The sequence below is a fragment of the Maniola hyperantus genome, chromosome 12 (genome assembly GCF_902806685.2).
Source record: "Maniola hyperantus chromosome 12, iAphHyp1.2, whole genome shotgun sequence".
Classification (NCBI taxonomy): domain Eukaryota; kingdom Metazoa; phylum Arthropoda; class Insecta; order Lepidoptera; family Nymphalidae; genus Maniola; species Maniola hyperantus.
In genome coordinates, this window is record NC_048547.1 from 6,048,937 (window position 1) to 6,065,919 (window position 16,983).

At 37.5% G+C, this 16,983-nt stretch overlaps 2 protein-coding genes and 1 long non-coding RNA gene across 3 annotated transcripts in view; all 3 read right to left on the reverse strand.

The window, feature by feature from the left end:
* Window positions 1-1,121: 1,121 nt before the first annotated feature.
* On the reverse strand, window positions 1,122-2,958 carry LOC117987298 (huntingtin-interacting protein K). Its single transcript, XM_034974275.2, has 3 exons — window positions 2,541-2,958; window positions 2,100-2,207; window positions 1,122-1,258 (listed from the first exon to the last, which is right to left on the reverse strand). Exons 1-3 carry the CDS (start codon window positions 2,697-2,699, stop codon window positions 1,163-1,165), a joined length of 363 nt encoding a protein of 120 aa, XP_034830166.1. The 5' UTR covers window positions 2,700-2,958; the 3' UTR covers window positions 1,122-1,162.
* A 2,673-nt stretch (window positions 2,959-5,631) lies between these two features.
* On the reverse strand, window positions 5,632-15,636 carry LOC117987299 (uncharacterized). The gene is made up of 7 exons (XM_034974276.2): window positions 15,405-15,636; window positions 14,264-14,377; window positions 11,645-11,759; window positions 10,802-10,924; window positions 9,582-9,668; window positions 8,452-8,518; window positions 5,632-7,521 (listed from the first exon to the last, which is right to left on the reverse strand). The coding sequence occupies exons 1-7, from the start codon at window positions 15,469-15,471 to the stop codon at window positions 7,426-7,428; spliced, it is 669 nt and encodes a 222-aa protein (XP_034830167.1). The 5' UTR covers window positions 15,472-15,636; the 3' UTR covers window positions 5,632-7,425.
* Window positions 5,632-16,983, reverse strand: part of LOC138403084 (uncharacterized) — a 356,408-nt gene continuing 345,056 nt past the window's right edge. The window contains exon 2 of the long non-coding RNA XR_011237369.1: window positions 5,632-6,252. This is a non-coding gene — a long non-coding RNA (uncharacterized lncRNA). The remainder of the gene's footprint in view (window positions 6,253-16,983) is intronic.

Here is a 16,983-nt window from a genome sequence, read left to right on the forward strand (position 1 = left end):
CTGATATGTACTACACAAAAAAAGGGTACCGGAAGGTGACAAAAGATGCTTCTAGGTCAACGGGAAGTAGGTACCCTATAGGTTTTCTTCACACACATAAGGATTCCTTTTTTTATTTTCAGGTACGGAACCCTAAAAATTAGATAATTCAAATCCTAGGTGCCAGGTCATTACACAATTCCAATTACTGGCGGCTACAGCATGCAAATTTATACGGTTACGTCATGCAAAAGAACATTAAATTAACTTAATTAATGTTAATTAACTTAGATAATATCACTAATAGGTACATCAGTCCTAAATGACATAAAATCACCTACGTGTAGAATATTTCCTACGCGGACAAAAAAATTTATTAAAATAATAATAAAAACGCGACTCCACATTTGGAACATAGAAAATACTGCGGTGTGGTTCTCAAAACATCGTACTTGTCGAACATTCATTACAAAATTGAATCTTAACGCTAAGTTGATATGGTTGGTTTTTGTGATCCGGGTGGAGCCTCGGTGTATATTATCTATAGCTGCGTTCGTATAGATGACTGTGGACGCTTTTTGCATCTGAATTTGTAGGTGATGTTGTATCTAAGGTAGTTAATAAATCAATGGTCCCAAAGTTTCCCTATCTATTAAAAAAAGTTAGGCAAATCGGTACAGATATCTCGAAGATTTCTGTATAGATAGATGGAAGAGATGGAGAACAGAACTCCTCAAAGGATAAGAGTAAATTGCTCGCGATCAGTGTTATAGCTTGGTAAACAGAAGGTTTTTAACCAGGCATATCATATTATTTCATTACAATTGTGAAATAAAAACTTTAAAAAAACTACTTCAATAACCACAAACACTAAAAAGTAAAAAAATAATTTAATTCATTAGGTACTGAATATGTTATGTACATACATGAGTTAATGTAGTTCTATAATATTTTTTGGAGTCTGTGTCGGTTTTTTTTAATTTTTTTTAATATACTGATATAACTATAGCAAAGAATTTTTGCTCCTGTAAATTTTGTTTTCATCCAATAATTAGGTACCTACACCATTTTGTTTGCCAGCTCCTTAATTATTTTACTGTAGAAGTGGCATCAGATTGCAAAGAATAAGACACCTTATTAGATGAGTTTCAAAAACTTTATAATATCAGAAATGTAATATACATTAATTAGTTAAAGTTATTAGTGCTGCAACCAAATCGCCACTATGTTCACGCAAAGTTCTTTCAGCTAATGTCCTGGAAATTTCCATTTCTTTAACCTGAAAAAACAGGTTAAGTATTTATAGTGGCGGTTATGCTCTTATCCGATCCGAGTCGGAGAAAATACATTCCTAAGTAGCAATAGAACTATTTGTATGATATTTTATGACATGACGTAGATATTTTTTATATCCCTACCTATTTTCACAGATTCGGATCAGATGAGATCGAATTTCGAAAAGGTCAAATTTATTTAATCGTTCACCATTCAAACCTAAGCGGACTCGCAAGAAATAAGCAGTAGGTATAGCTGTATTATTTAAAATCTACCACAATAGTCATTGTTCAGTTCATATTACATGGCATATATTGGTGATGAGTAATGCTGGCTCCACACAGTCGTCCAACAGTCCAACATTCCAACAACCAACAAAGTTGATAGTGTGGAGTCCATCAAAACAGACTCTCCAAACACACATTCCAATCTCATTCACTATTTATAATTATTATATTATACAATGTAATATTAAAAATGTGAAAGTATGCACATTTGTTACTCAATCACACCATAATGACTTAATTGATTTGGCTGCTTGGAATGGAAATATACCCTAAGTCCTAACTTATCCAAATAGATAACTTTTTATCCCGGAAAGAGTTCCTATACAGTATTTGGAATTCATATTATTATGTGAACATTAAAGGTTTCAGAATGATAAACCATGAGTAACCCTCTAAACACTGTTTTGATTAACCCTTCTCATTTTGAGAGGAAACTGATAGGTAGTAGTGAGTAATGGATTGAGATACTGTTGACAATGACTCAAGGCCTAAAACAATCACCACCTGGGTGAAGGTGGAAGAGATAGGTGCAAAGTTTGTAATTCAATAACTACTTACAATTAATTCTATATCATCCTTTTTCACTGATACTTTTTGTAACTCCTTTTCTTTTTCAAGTCTCTCAGCTGCTTCTTTATTTCTCCTATCTCCGATTAATGAGAGTGCCTGAAATTGTAATCTTAAGTAGTAAATAAATTAGAATGCTTACCTAAAACAAGTTTGAATGACAAGAGATATCAACATCCAGCCCAAACTACTGGCTTTAGAAACTTGACTCTTCAGATTTTGCATGTACTTTCTCTCTATAGAATAGACCCAATTGGATTGGAGAAATCCTGCTTGTTTATACTAATCAGGCAAGTCATTGATATCAAAAATCTACTTGTAGATATATTTTGTTCCATAGGCGTTTTTATAATGTTCTTTGAGAGCCCAAGAAGGATGGTTAATGTGGATAAAGCAACATTTTGGTAGCTAGCTCCTCATCCAATGACTTACACTAGATATGTCCTGAGATGATATTTCCTTTTCCTCTGCGTAATCTGTAACTTTTTCTAAATCAGCTACACCACTGTCATGTTTCGCCGCCTTTTTCTGAGTTTTGTCTTTCTCGTGCTGTATATCGTCAGTGTCTCCATTAACCTCTTCATCGGCCATGCTTGATCACAAAATTCGGAGACGAACTAATTACGGAAGGAATTTTAAAGCGAGTCAAGGTACTTTTAGATATAAAGTAAATTAATTAATCCGCTCGGTTTCTCATTCAGTATTATTGGTTTGGAGTTTCAACTTTTGTTTTTCACTGCAGTGTGCACAAAGCTCAGAATAGATTTTTCTTTCTCACAAGTTTTTCATTTTTACTTCTGACTTTTGATTTTGTCCTTTTTGTCAACACCACAGAATACAGATCACTCACATCAACATCCAGTGCTGCCGCCTGCCACCAAGTTTGTTAGAGTTGCCGCATACGATACTTCAGATTGCCGTATTTTTAAATAAAAATCATGAAATTGCCGTATTTGCTTTTTTTTTTAAATAAACAATTGTATATATATTAATTAGCTGTAGATAATAGTTGTATTAAGGCTCCCCCACACAGGCGCGTTATTATAGGTCGATCATATCGCATGCGTTATTGCGATATCTGTTTTCAGTACATTTTGTATTAGGATGGTCATGTAGTTACACACTGCTGCGATAATACGTCCTACTTCCATTGCGGCGTTATTATTGCAGCAGTGTGTAACTACATGAACATCCTAATACAAAATGTACTGAAAACAGATATCGCAATAACGCATGCGATATTATCGACCTATAATAACGCGCCTGTGTGGGGGAGCCTTTAATAAGTTGACAATTGTTAAAAGTTTGTTAGAGTTTGTAATGTATCTTAATGTTAATAAAAGAATCGGAGACCTACGTAATGCTGTATATGCCCATAATTGATGATTTATAGTAGTACAGGAATTGTTTTTGATGATTGTGAATGTTGTTGCAATTTATCGTTGGCATATCAAATAAAATAAATAAATAAACAAAAAAGAAACAAAACTTTTTATTTGCATCTGATTGCATTGAATTTGCAATTATGTAGGTATTCAAAACACGATACGCGTACTCTACCGACAGTTTTGTGAACGGACAACGGTAGTCGGTACTGGTTGCTCGACACTTCGGCTTCGGTCTAGTGCTGACGTCACTAAAATGGCGGCCACACGAATCAGCAATTTGCGGGATTTATACTTAAACATAAAACGTCTGAGGCAAATTTCACTTGATTGGAATTGTAATTGATTTAAAACAAAATTGGATTGTCGTAGTTATATTGTTATACGGTAATGAAAAACCTGCCGAATGCCATATCGTTTGAAATTATGTGCTCGAATTACCGCACATTACGGCAATTGCCGTATTAATGGCAGCACTAGTCAACACCGTCAACACTTTGTCATACTTAAAATGACAAACAGTGCTGCCAACTCTTTAAAACGATATTTAGACTTTAGACCTTAGACTTACTTAAAGATGACTTAAAGCTACAGTGCGACAAGGCTCTCTTGGCACTTGAGTGACATTGACAGGGGGGCGCTGTTGGAGAACAAAGGCTTAGAATATTCCACAGACATCTTTGTGGAATATTCAAACAAGAACAAAGGGGACACTTGACGGCACAGATATACCAGATATGCAACTAGTGTGGCCCCGTCAGTCCCTCTCGCTCAAGCAGAGGTACTTACTTGTGAAATGTTATTCCGTCTATTTTACGTTCGCTTCGGCTATTGTAGCTTAGTATACTACAACCCACCATTGCACAATAACTTCAAAAACAAAAACAACAAAACGAATCATTTATTTATTTACAATACTTGAGTCAACATAACCTCACGTTTTTTTCCAAAATCTCACGTACACGTACAGACACCTGGACCGATTTTAAAAATTCTTTTTGTTTGAAAGGGTATACTTTAAAGTTGGTTCCACTTAAATTTGGTGAATATCTGATGAACAGCTTCGAAGATAGATAATAGAACTCCTATCAGTGTAATAGCTTAGTAAACAGAAGATTTTTAACCAGGTATAGCATATTTTAATACCATGGGGCCACTTAAAATTGTTAAATAATTTTTTTACAAAAAAAATAAAAAGCGACCTCAATACACAAACACTAAAAATTAAAAAATAATTTAATTTATTACCGAATATATTATGTAATACAAAAGTTAATATAGTTCCATAATAAAATTTTTTGGGGTCGGTGCCAATGAGGTGCCATTGTAGAGTCTCAAAAAATATGAAGTCCAGACGATTCGCGCAGCTAAAGCTAATAATTGGCACCGGCACCAAAAAGTATTATTGTGAAACTATATTAACTCTTGTATAGTACTATCCTGTATAATAGTTGGTTTTTATTTTTTTTGTAAAAATTTTGGCAAAACAAAAAAAGTGGCCACGGTGATAAGGACAAAACATAATCATTTTGTCACGTTTTAATAAGAGCTTAAATGCATTTAGCTATCTCGTTCTAACAGTAAGTGTCACAATAGGGCTACTTCTAAAGGTATGTATTCTGAGCTTGACGGCAACGTTAGTTCCGATTTTCGCCACGCGCCAAGATAGCCTTGTGTGATTATATACTCTTTGGCCTTGTCCAGGTGTCAGTACAGTAGAAACGGGTAACATTATCAAAGTAGCGGGGGTTTTTATCTTGGTTTTAAGGTTTTTTTAATTTAAAATAAGTTATGCTGATTCCGAGTCACTAATGCTCTTAATGGTAAAAGGTAAAATGGTCATGGACTCATAGCACAAGAGTACGATTTAAAAAATATTATTTAGATAGAAGACTTTTTAACGGTAGGATTCTGTCTAGGACACAATCCATAGGTACCTTCAATTGCACAGGATGTAAAATAAATCAGGAATGGATGCTTTAGGTAGTTACTAACCAGATAGGTAGGTACATTTTTTATGATGCCAAATATCTTAAATCCATTTGGTATTTCCATTATTGTACTTAAATAGGTATCAGCAGACACGCCTTACTTCTTCTGATGGCAATATTCATAAAGTGAAAACAAAAATAGCAAAATATGAAAAAAATATTTTATTAAAAAACATGTCACGTAAATACAGGTAAAAAATAACAATATTCACATGGCTATTGAAGTAATTTTTATGTTACTATAGCACCTCTTCTCCCTCGTTTGTTTGTGCAAAGAATCATGTCTAACTGTTATGCCAGCGTTTATTCAATAGCCATCATACCGACGGTAATGCAAATAATGGGGGCAAGAGTGTATGAAATTATAAGACGCGGCTATCTAATCGCCAAAGTCATAGAGTAGGATGTATATTATGTCGGCGACGACGACGGCGGCGCGGCCTTTCTCAGTTCATATCCTTGCCTTATTGATTGCCGTACTAGTCAATGGAAACGTGCTCATTCCTTGCAAGCAGATAATGTGCCCTATTCTATTGTACACAATCGCTAAGCTAAACAAAAAGGTTTAACTATATTGCTGTCCCCTTCATAATGCTCCTGCGGAAAAGCATAGTACTAGATTTAGACTATCAATTTAACTTATAGGTTGTGTACAACAGAATTAGCCACATTGCACAGTCATTTGTTTAAGGTAATGGCTTTAACTTTTTTGTAACATCTTCTATATATGAATGTGTTGCTGATCGCAAATCTCGAGAACAGCTGAACCTTTCTTTTTTCATAATATTCCTTGAAGTACCCCCGTACTTTACCCGGTTCTTACCGTGAGAAAAATTAAAAAAATTGCCAAGTTCCCATGGGATTTTTGAAAACCTAATTCCAAGCGAACGAAGTCGAGGGCATCAGCTAGTTTTCAATAAAAATAATTTATTATGTACCTACTAGTGTCCTCAAAGATTGTACATATATCCATAACTTCTATATTTTACGATTTCATCTAGTACAAATCCACAGATATCTGTGATTTTATTTGTATTCACATTTAGTACAAGTTCCAAAAATACAGGGTGAAATGTCGTGGCTGAGTGAATCTAGAGCCTCAATAGCTCAACGGGTAAAGGAGTGGACTGAAAACCGAAAGGTCGACGGTTCAAACCCCGCCCGTTGCACTATTGTCGTACCTACTCCTAGCACAAGCTTTACGCTTAGTTGGAGAAGAAAGGGGAATATTAGTCGTTTAACGTGCCTAATATTCTTTATTAAATAAATAAAAAAAAATCTTAAATCCTTTTAATATTAAAATAAAAAAATTGAATCGAGAAAAAATTCGTGAACCTTAGTGGTAGGTATCCGGCCGCGTCGCTCTGTCTCAGGACAGCGCAGTTGTCACGTGGCCGGTGGCGATCGTATTCGCCGCCTACTACTAACATATTTTTTAACAATGACGAGTTTGTGTCAAGTTATTCATCATCATGATCAACACATCACCGGCTCACTACAGAGAACGGATCTCCTCTCGGAGTGAGCAGGCACTTGGACATAGTCTACCATCCTGACCATGTGCGGATTGGTAGACTTCACACACCTTTGCGAACATTATTGAGAACTATCAGGCATGCAGGTTTCTTCACGATGTTTTCCTTCACCGTTAAAGCAGGTGATATTTAATTAATTAAAACGCACATAACTCCGAAAAGTTAGAGGTGTGTGCCTGGGATCGACCCCCGACCTCCAATTAGAAGGCGGCCTTCCTAACTACTAGGCTATCACAGCTATCACAGCAGCAGTCAAGATATTATTTTTATCCAAATAAAAAAGGGCTTAGTTTCTCAAAACAAGTGTAGTCGGCTCTAGAACCACTAAAATTTCACCGCGTATAATTTTACTTGTAATTTTATCAAATTATCACAATATTACATCCAGTCTTCAACGTTCACACGTTCACATATGAACAGCAGCTGTAGATGTAGTATTTGGTTCATTTTCGTTTTTTTGCTCGGGAGTGTACAGTGGCGGGGGTAGACTGTTGTCGTGTACCTGTAAAAACAAATATAACAGACTAGTTCTTTCGTTCTGAATAAAATGTAACCGATTCTGAATAAAATGTAACCGATTTGTGCTAAGTACGTACGTAAGCTACAGTACGTGGCAGAAAATATTGTACGTCGAGACCGACAAAACGTCACATAGGTATCAGTTCTACAAAGCTGAAATCTCATTCTAAAGGTCGATGTACAATATTTCTTGCCGGCTACTGTAAGACCTAGTCCAGAAGGGGATTGATTTTGATTTCGAAGAAATCTCAGCGAAACTTCGGGTGAATATTATACGGGCGGTGACGATGTACAACCAAACTCAGTAACCAACACTGATTGATAGCCACCGAGTTCATTTGACATTTTATTTTAACACATTGGATGTTTTTTTATGAAAAATTATTTTAATATCACTCAGTGAAGCAACGATAATGTCAAACTACTAATGTCAAACCAACTAATGTCAAAAGACATTCAAATTCAAAGTCAAATCTTTTATAAGGCGTTAAAAAAGAATTCTCACGAGCCATTTTAACTTTCTAACTTATGTTTCGATGTCAAAAGTACGATTTTAGCCCTTATTTTAAAGATGAACAATACTTTTGACATGACAGTTGACCTATAGAGTTAAATAGAAGTAATTTTGTACGGACTATATTTAAATTGAGTACTATTGTACAATTTCTGATGGTCAATTGTTGACCGCAATCGCAACGCATGTCGGGCATTAGCTGGGTGGGTCCTAACAAAGCGGTCCGGAGTTCGATTTCATTCCGTTCTCAATGGTATGTGAAGTCTGCCAATCTGCATTTGACAAGTGTGGTAGACTATGGCCCATCCCTTCTTTCTGAGAGAAGACCCGTGCTCCGTAGTGAGCTGACGATGGGTTGATGATGTTGATGAAATAAAAATTAAAATATAGGTAACTTACAAATCCAGCGTTAAGGTAAACTGTTGCTGGATATATCGATGATCCAGATGGCGCTGCCGAAGAATACCTACAAACAAAGTTACGTATATAAACAAAACAAGATAAAGGTCTTAAACTAAAAGTAGGTATAGCGCATAACTGAAGAGGCTCCTGTGGTATTGGAGCGGTGCGGGCTAGGGTGACAGTTGTCACAAGTTGACGAATCACTGAGCTCTCGCGTCACGTCATCATGATTCACACCCCTCCCGAGTCCCACACTGCTCCACTACCGCAGAAGCCAGAAACCGACTCAGTTATGCGGCGTTACGGCGATTAGAAAGAAGAAAGAAAGAAAACTAGTTTATTCATCTTATACCTAAGGTACAAACAAACTTAAAATTAATGGTTAGTAGATAGTAGTTAGTAGATAATAAGAAGTACTTAATAATTAATTTAATCTAAAATGAGTTCTTGCACCCACTTGGCACAGGATGAAATGGCACACAGGATTACGCACTGCACTTCCGTTATTCGAATATATCTATCCGTCATCCGTGAGAATACCAGCGATTTTCTACGACATATGTCATAAACTCCCATACAAAACAAAAAGGAACGTATTTTCATGAACTCGGATCGGCTGAGTGCGTAACCGCCGTTATGCCTGTCAATTCTGGCTACCATGGACTGGCGCTTATTTACGTAAAATTTCCATAATATTACTCGCGGGCACCATCTATTATTATAAATGCGAAATTATGTCCGTCTGTCCTTGACGAAATTTGCCACAGAGATAGCTTGCATCCCGAGGATGGACAGAGGCTACCGAAAAATCAAAGAGTTCACACGGGATTAAAAAAAAATCTAAACCCACGTAGACAAAGTAGTGGACATCATCTATTAGAAAATGTTTATATTTGACAAAACTGTTTTGTTAAATAAATATTTTTTCATTTTCATTTAGCACAGAGATAACTTCATTCTTCCCGTAGGATGGTTTGCATCCTGGGTATGAACATAAGACTTTTTTTTACACACGAAAGTCTAAAGAGCTCCCATAGGATTTTTCAAGTAATACATTAAGAATTATTTAAAAAAAAATCTTCTGTTATTCATCCAGTATAACGAATATGGATTACGTTGCTACTTACTTTGGTGGTGCATCTCTGAGGCGTTCATTTACGTAAATTTGCAGACTCCCGATGGATAACCGACCTTCAGTAGAAGTATCCAGTGGCCTGAAAAAATAAGCAACGAATGTATGCAACATGCAACTTGCCACATAACAGTACCAAAAAGATGATTTTTTTCTTGATGCTTGTTTACAAATTACAAACATTTTTTAATAATAATAATCTGTGGTAAGCAACTACCCATGATAAAACTAACTGGTTGAAATCTCTTACTTTGACAATTGTAATTGGAGAAACATTACGTTTACAGAGTTTTTACTTTTTTAGGGTTCCGTACCGAAGGGTGCCAATGGGAACCTATTACTCAGCCTCCACAGCTGTTCGTCTATCCGTCTGTCTGTCTGCAAGTCACACTCGCACACACATCATACAAGACATACTTTTGAATTTCATGAATTTTTTATGGTGGCAATTTTGAAATTTTTACTACTTGTTGTTATAGCGGCAATAGCAATAACCATTCTGTGAAAATTTCAACTCTCTACCTATTATGGTTCACGAGATACAGCCGGTGACAGACAACGGACGAGCAGACGGGCAGCGGAGGCTTAGTGATAGGGTCCTTTTGGCACCCTTGGGTACTAAACCCTTATAAAGTAGGTATAGTCCGTAAAAAAAGACTCCTCACGCGCCACTTTAACTCAACTGTCATGTCAAAGTACGGTTCACCTTTAAAATAAGGACTAAAATCGTACTTTTTAAGGGTTCCGTACCTCAAAGGGAAAAAAGGAACCCTTATAGAATCACTTCGTTGTCTGTTTGTCTATCTGTCAAGAAACCTATAGGGTACTTCCCGTTGAGCTAGAATTATGAAATTTGGCAGGTAGGCACAAGTAAAGGAAAAAAATCCGAAAACCGTGAATTTGTGGTTATATATCATAAAAATAATTAGTAAAATATGATCATGAACAAATAATTATTATTTTCAATTTTAAGTTCGATTACTATACCAATATATAGAAAGGGCTTTACCCGTACATTCTAAAACAGATTTATATTTATTTTTATGCATAATAGTTTTTAATTTATCGTGCAAAATGTAGAAAAAATACGACTGTGGCAAGGAACGCTCGATGTGCGAGTCTGACTGGCACTTGGCCGGTTTTATTTTTACTTTGACACAAAAAGTTACAATGGCGCGTGAGGAGTTAAATTTTACGCGTTACATAAGTACCTACCTTAACTGAGAGACTGCGCAAAGTTTGTACAGCAACGTAAACGTGGCGACTATCCCAAGGACGAGGGCAACCGCCATTACTATTTGAGAACCCGATACCAGTAACATTTGCTCCATTGAATCACTGTAATCAAAGAAAATATCACAGATCAGAGAAGTCTTTACTCAGAATAACTAGGAGGCTCCTGTACAATTTATATACTATGGAATTGATGGACGCTTTCGACTAGTTTCGACTATTTATATTATCTTTAGCCCGTAACTTCCCCCGCGTGGATTTAGGTTTGTAAAAATCCCGTGGGAACTCTATAAAAAGTAGTCTACATATTATCACTCTTCAGGTCTTTAACTCTACCTACCCGTTGCATGGGCGAAAAATTACCCCAATCCGTTGCTCCGTTGCGACTTGATTAAAGGAAAAACAAACAAACACACACACTTTTGCATTTACAATATGGGTAGTGATTAGTGTCCAAAACATATATTTTTTTAAATTATCATATTTTTTAAATTCTGGTAAGTATATCTTGACCATTTCATGAATAGTCACGTGCTTTATGAAATGGACAACTCTACGATCTGGCCACGACGCCGATGCGGTATAGTATAAGGGATGATTTATGCCAACAGATCGCGGGCACGAGCCGTGCCACGTACGAGGCGCGGACGAGGCACGGATCCAAAACATCACGAACATTTTATATAAAGCATGTTCATGCTTCACCGTGTGACGCCCGTGCACGGACACGGCACGGTGAAGCATAAACTGTGTGGCAAGGCCCGCGCCTGCCACGTGTTAACATAAAGCATTCCTAAATGTCCTTAGAAGAGTGAAAGGGTTAACCTGCATATCCAATTCCCATGAGATCCATAACATGATTGACAGACACCGTGCCAGCACTGCAGCGTCTCGTTGTCAAGTGCGCCACAGCATGGCCCAAAACATTTCTCTCCCAACCCTGCAAGTTCAAATAAACAGTGGTTACTGATTCTGTCAGGAACTAAATTACCTAAGGTTGGGAGATAAATCGATATCTGGCTCAGTTTCATATCTAGAACAACAAATAATAGAATAATACGTTTGTATGGAGAAGCGCATAAGAAGTGTAACCATATACTGCATATACACAGCCAGGTTGTTATTCTATAAGACGTTCAGATTGGCTCGCCGTAGAGTAGGTACGCGCGGACACCGCTGCGGGCGCTGCGTCCGGCACCGTTCTCCAAGGCATTGAAAAGTGCAGGTCCTGCCACGGGTATAGCCTGCGTGCGCCGTTTCTACATAAATGGAATTATCGCTATATAATGAGCCGCGCAACGCCCCTATGAATACCAGTAGCGCTATCTATCGACAATTCTCACCCTACCAGTTTCATGATGATGACTGGTCTTCTCGATCGACCTAAGTCAATCGGGGTGCGGGCCTCCTTGGCCGGGCATTTCCTCTCAGGTAGCACATTGCTACCTGGATCCTACTACATAGTTTTGGCCTGGAAGACCAAGGTCTCGTGTTTCTATGGCGTAGACCTTATTGTAATATCTCTCCGTGAAGTGTCAAATCCGGTGGTGTCGTCAATACCTTGCGTCGTCCTGTTCGTCGCCACTGATGCCTACTGATGCCTGCGTTGGGTTTAGGTACCTGTGGTGGCCTCAGAAGCTCGCGAGGTAAAGGTCGCCATGTTTCTGTTTACTACTAGCCATGGGCCCCAATCCTAGATGGCGGAACCCAGTCGACCAAATTCCGGCTACAAGAGCAACACCTGGGTAGCACGATTAGGTACTCCGCGCCCTACTTCGGTAAGGAGGCTACACCTCGAGGCCCGTACCCCCGTTTAGCCTTGGGCCCCTGTCGCCATCGCTGTTTTTTAGCAAAGCGCTATCTGTGAGGACTGCCCGGGCAAAGAGGCTCAGCCTCGAGGCCCACACTCCGATTGATTTAGGTCGTAAGAGTAGTCGTCATATTGTTTCTTTTAGACAGACACAACCACTGGTTCGGAATGCCACTTCCATGTACATTACGAGGATGTCACTGTTGGTCCCGGTTATTATCAGTAACATCTTTAATTAAACGAGTCAAAACTCGTACTCTTCTTCGAGTCGTCCGAGAAACAATTTACTTACAAATATTTATGTAAAGTTCTAGAAGATCTACGGGCGCTAACAAAGAAAGAAACTTGCAAACTACCTATAGAACGCGACAGGTCGAGATGACAATTGGGGAGGGAACGCCCCGCACACCCCTCGCGATGCGAGCGAGCGCGGTTGACGTGCGGGTGTGCAGGGCGTCCCCCCACCTCATATCCTAATTGCCATCTCAACCTGTCGGGTACTACACCTGCTTATATTTTTAAACGTCTATCATATTTTTATCTTATCAGTTAGAAACATCATAACGGCTCATATTATTGTTTACCTAGCAATATAAAATTACATAAGGTAGGTAAATAACTAATAAGGCTTTGTTAGATATCAGGTGAAAAAAGATTGGGCACACACGACGTGCGTATGAAATCTGTCACATTGCATCTCATTGCATGTCTCGCCGTACGCAGTTATTTTGCAAAATATAGGTACAGAATACGCGCTTGCCTATAACATGAATAGGCATCATCTAGGCAAGCAGCTCCAACTTAGACCCTCCATCATTGCTTTCACTAAGGCACAGTTGTCGTCAAGCGCAAGCTTAACCTGTAATAAAAAATCGTAGAGGGTTCCGTACCTACTACAGACGTATTTTTCCATATTTTGCACTATAAATCAAAAGCTATTATGCATAAAAATTAATAAAAATCTATTTTAGAATATACAGGTAAAGCCCTTTCATATGATACCCCACTTGGTGCAGTAGGTAAGCTTACTTTGAAAGTTAAAAATACTAATTATTTGTTCATGAACACATTTTAATATGTTTTTTGTGATGTATCCACAAATTCACGGTTTGCGGATTTTTCCCCTTACGTGTGCTATAAGACCTACCTACCTGGTAGGAACCTATTACAAATTCCAGGAGAACGGGTAGCGTTGGACATATATCCTCCGAGCCAACGACAGCCGACGCGCGTTGTGTCCACAAGCCTTCACAATTTTTTTTTACCACATTTAATTTACGAATTTTCCCATTTCCAAATTATTCGGGTCTAGCTGATAGGTGGCCACAGCCGTGGCTAACTAGCGTGGTAACTCTAACTACCACCTTACCGGCAAGCCTTGCCGCAAAGCGATTTAGCTTGACGGTACCATGCCGTGTAGAATCCAATGAGTATGGGTTTAGTAAAAACTACCATACTCCTTCCAATTTAGCTCGCTTTCATCTTAAACTACATCATCAATTACCACCAGATGAGATCGCAGTCAGGGGATAACTTGTGATGGAATTTAAAAAAAAACATGGATGCTAGGCATGCTGTTATTTGTTTGCCCACTGGTTTTTTTTTTCAAAGAAGATTTTATAAGTTTAAGGTACCTGGACATTTCACGCAAGTCGAGTGATGGTAGTCCGGTATGTAGCCGTTAGTGCAGTAGCACTTTCCATTGATACACTCGTACTGTTCACCCACGCAGTAGGAATAACACTTTTCTGAAATGAGAATTTATAAAAATAAGTAATGAAATGAATAAATGAAAAGCTGAAACGCTCGGTTTCGCTCGGCTAGAATTAGACCCCCGTTACTTCTGGATGATAATAATGAAAAATTATTAAAACAAGCTAACAAAAAATGTTTACTCTTTGTAGGCAACGAAGATCGGCTTCTTTCGAGTTCTGACGGCGGGAACAGCTTTCATCAGTTCAACGAGTTCCTCATAATGTTTTTTGACAGACTTTTTTCCCCCGACTTGGATTTAGTTTTTTTAGGAATCCCGTTGGAATTTCTCAAATTCTACACAAGTGAAATTGGGACGCATCAGCTAGTAAATCAATAAACCACAGAATTGGAAAATCAAGGTTAGACATTTTACATTGATGAATGTCTATTTTTGTGGTCAATGATAAGATAAAGTCAATTTTAGACTGCCGTTTAAAGATATTAAGGACGAAGATCGATATAATCATTTAGAGGATTGCGGAAACGGATTAGTCTACGATGCTAGTAATTTTATTTCGTCAAAAAAATGGTTCTTCGCAGTTCAATTCAATACGGGTTTCATTATTTTATCATTCAGAACATTTAACGAGGAGAACATTTAACATTTAGGACCTTCCTAATAATAAAGAGGAAATATTTTTATGGTTTGTTTGTAATCGATAAACTACTGAACCGATTTTAATAATAATTCCTTCGCCATTAGAAAGCCAGAAGTATCATAGCTATAATATATTATGTTTATATATACCGTAACTAAACAAATTTCACCCAAGCGAAGCTGGATTAGCTAGTTTCTAGTATAATTTAACACATTCGTATTTTTGTCTATGGAATACCTAGGTATGGAAATAGGTACCTATGCAGGAAAAACGATACGAAATTATTAAACTTCCTACCATCAAGATTTTTAGCAATACAAAACACACCAAACATAAAACTAATCAAGCGAATATGGGTACCCACTATTAGGTATGGAAATGTTCAAAACTGATTGAATAAATGTGGCAAGATTTTAATTACCTTCGCTGTAACCGCTGTGTATAAAGTTCAACACAAACAAAATAAATAATACACTACAGTGGGCCATGTCGCACACAAGTCGTTAAGTTGCCACCATTTTTACCACTACATATTTTTGTAACAAATTATTTCAATAAAACTGGTATTAGACGGTAAAAAACACAAAGGTAATGTACCCTGAGCGCGGATAATGCACGCGGAAAAAGGCATACTTACTGATAACTTATCAAAGATTCCTCGCGTTATGATAGGTGGTACGAGTACGTATGACGACGTTATCGGCATTTGAACGTCACAGGCAGGCGATCACTTTTCAAGGTTCCGTACCCAAAGGGTAAAAACGGAGCCCTATTAATGTCACTCTGCTGTCGGTCAGTTCTGTCCGTCCGCGTGACACAGGTCTCTAGCTCGTAGACGAAATGAGTTACAATCCTGTGGTAGGTATTTCGTATAAAACGTTGACCCAAAACCAAATATTGAATAATAATTAGACATTCAATTACAGAAATTCTTTTTGAGGGGGGTTCCGGGTTCCCATATGTTTTCTTTCTATTAATCCATACTAATCTATACTAATATTATAAATGCAAAAGTGTGTCTGTCTATCTGTCTGGCTGCTAGCCTTTCACGGCCCATCCGTTCAACCAATTTTGACGAAATTTGGTAGAGAGATAGCTTGCATCCCGGGGACGGACAATGGACATAGGCTATTTTTTATCCTGGAAAATCAAAGATTTCCCACGGGATTTTAAAAACCTAAATCCGCGGACGCGGACAAAGTCGCGGACATTCTCTGGTATTTATATAACCGCTTAAGTTAACAGCAACAATTTTTTCTACAATAGCATAAATACCAAGGTACCTACTTTATCATTTTTAGGTTTTCTAGTTTTATTTTCTTTACCTACTGTCCCCAGACGCAGAGAGCGGATATATATTTTACTATTTATACCTATTAAATTTAAATTTAAACTTATTATTTTTTACTTTTTAGAGGTTTTTGTGTCGAGGGTTTCTTAATTTTTATTTCATGCTTTTTAAACTTTATGTATAGTTAACTATGTTAACTGACACTTGTGTTTAGTGTTGAACAGCCGTTTTCCTAAACTAATTTCATGAAATTTTAGATTCTAAGTGTTAAAAAACGTTTTATTAGATATGCAAAATTGTACGTGTTTAGAATCAATAGTTTCTGCGTTATCAGGGGGTCAAAAATAGCTTGAAATGGTTCGTGTAATATATAATCTTATACATTATGCACTACCATGTACCATGTCAGTGCGTCGCCATATTAGAATGTAGTCATATTTGAATTTGGTTGGATACTAATATTATACATATACTAGCTGCCCCGGCGAACTTCGTACCGCCTAACAGTCGATTCTTATGCAGGCAATTTTTAAATTTTTTCTCTCCGTAAGAGCCATCCTCGTACTTCAAGGAATATTATAAAAAAAGAATTAGCGAAATCGGTTCAGCTATTCTCGAGATTTGCGATTGCAGCAACACATTCAGCGATTCATTTTTATATATGTAATAGAGATTGGTCGGATAGTAGAAAAATATTTTTCTCTTTCTG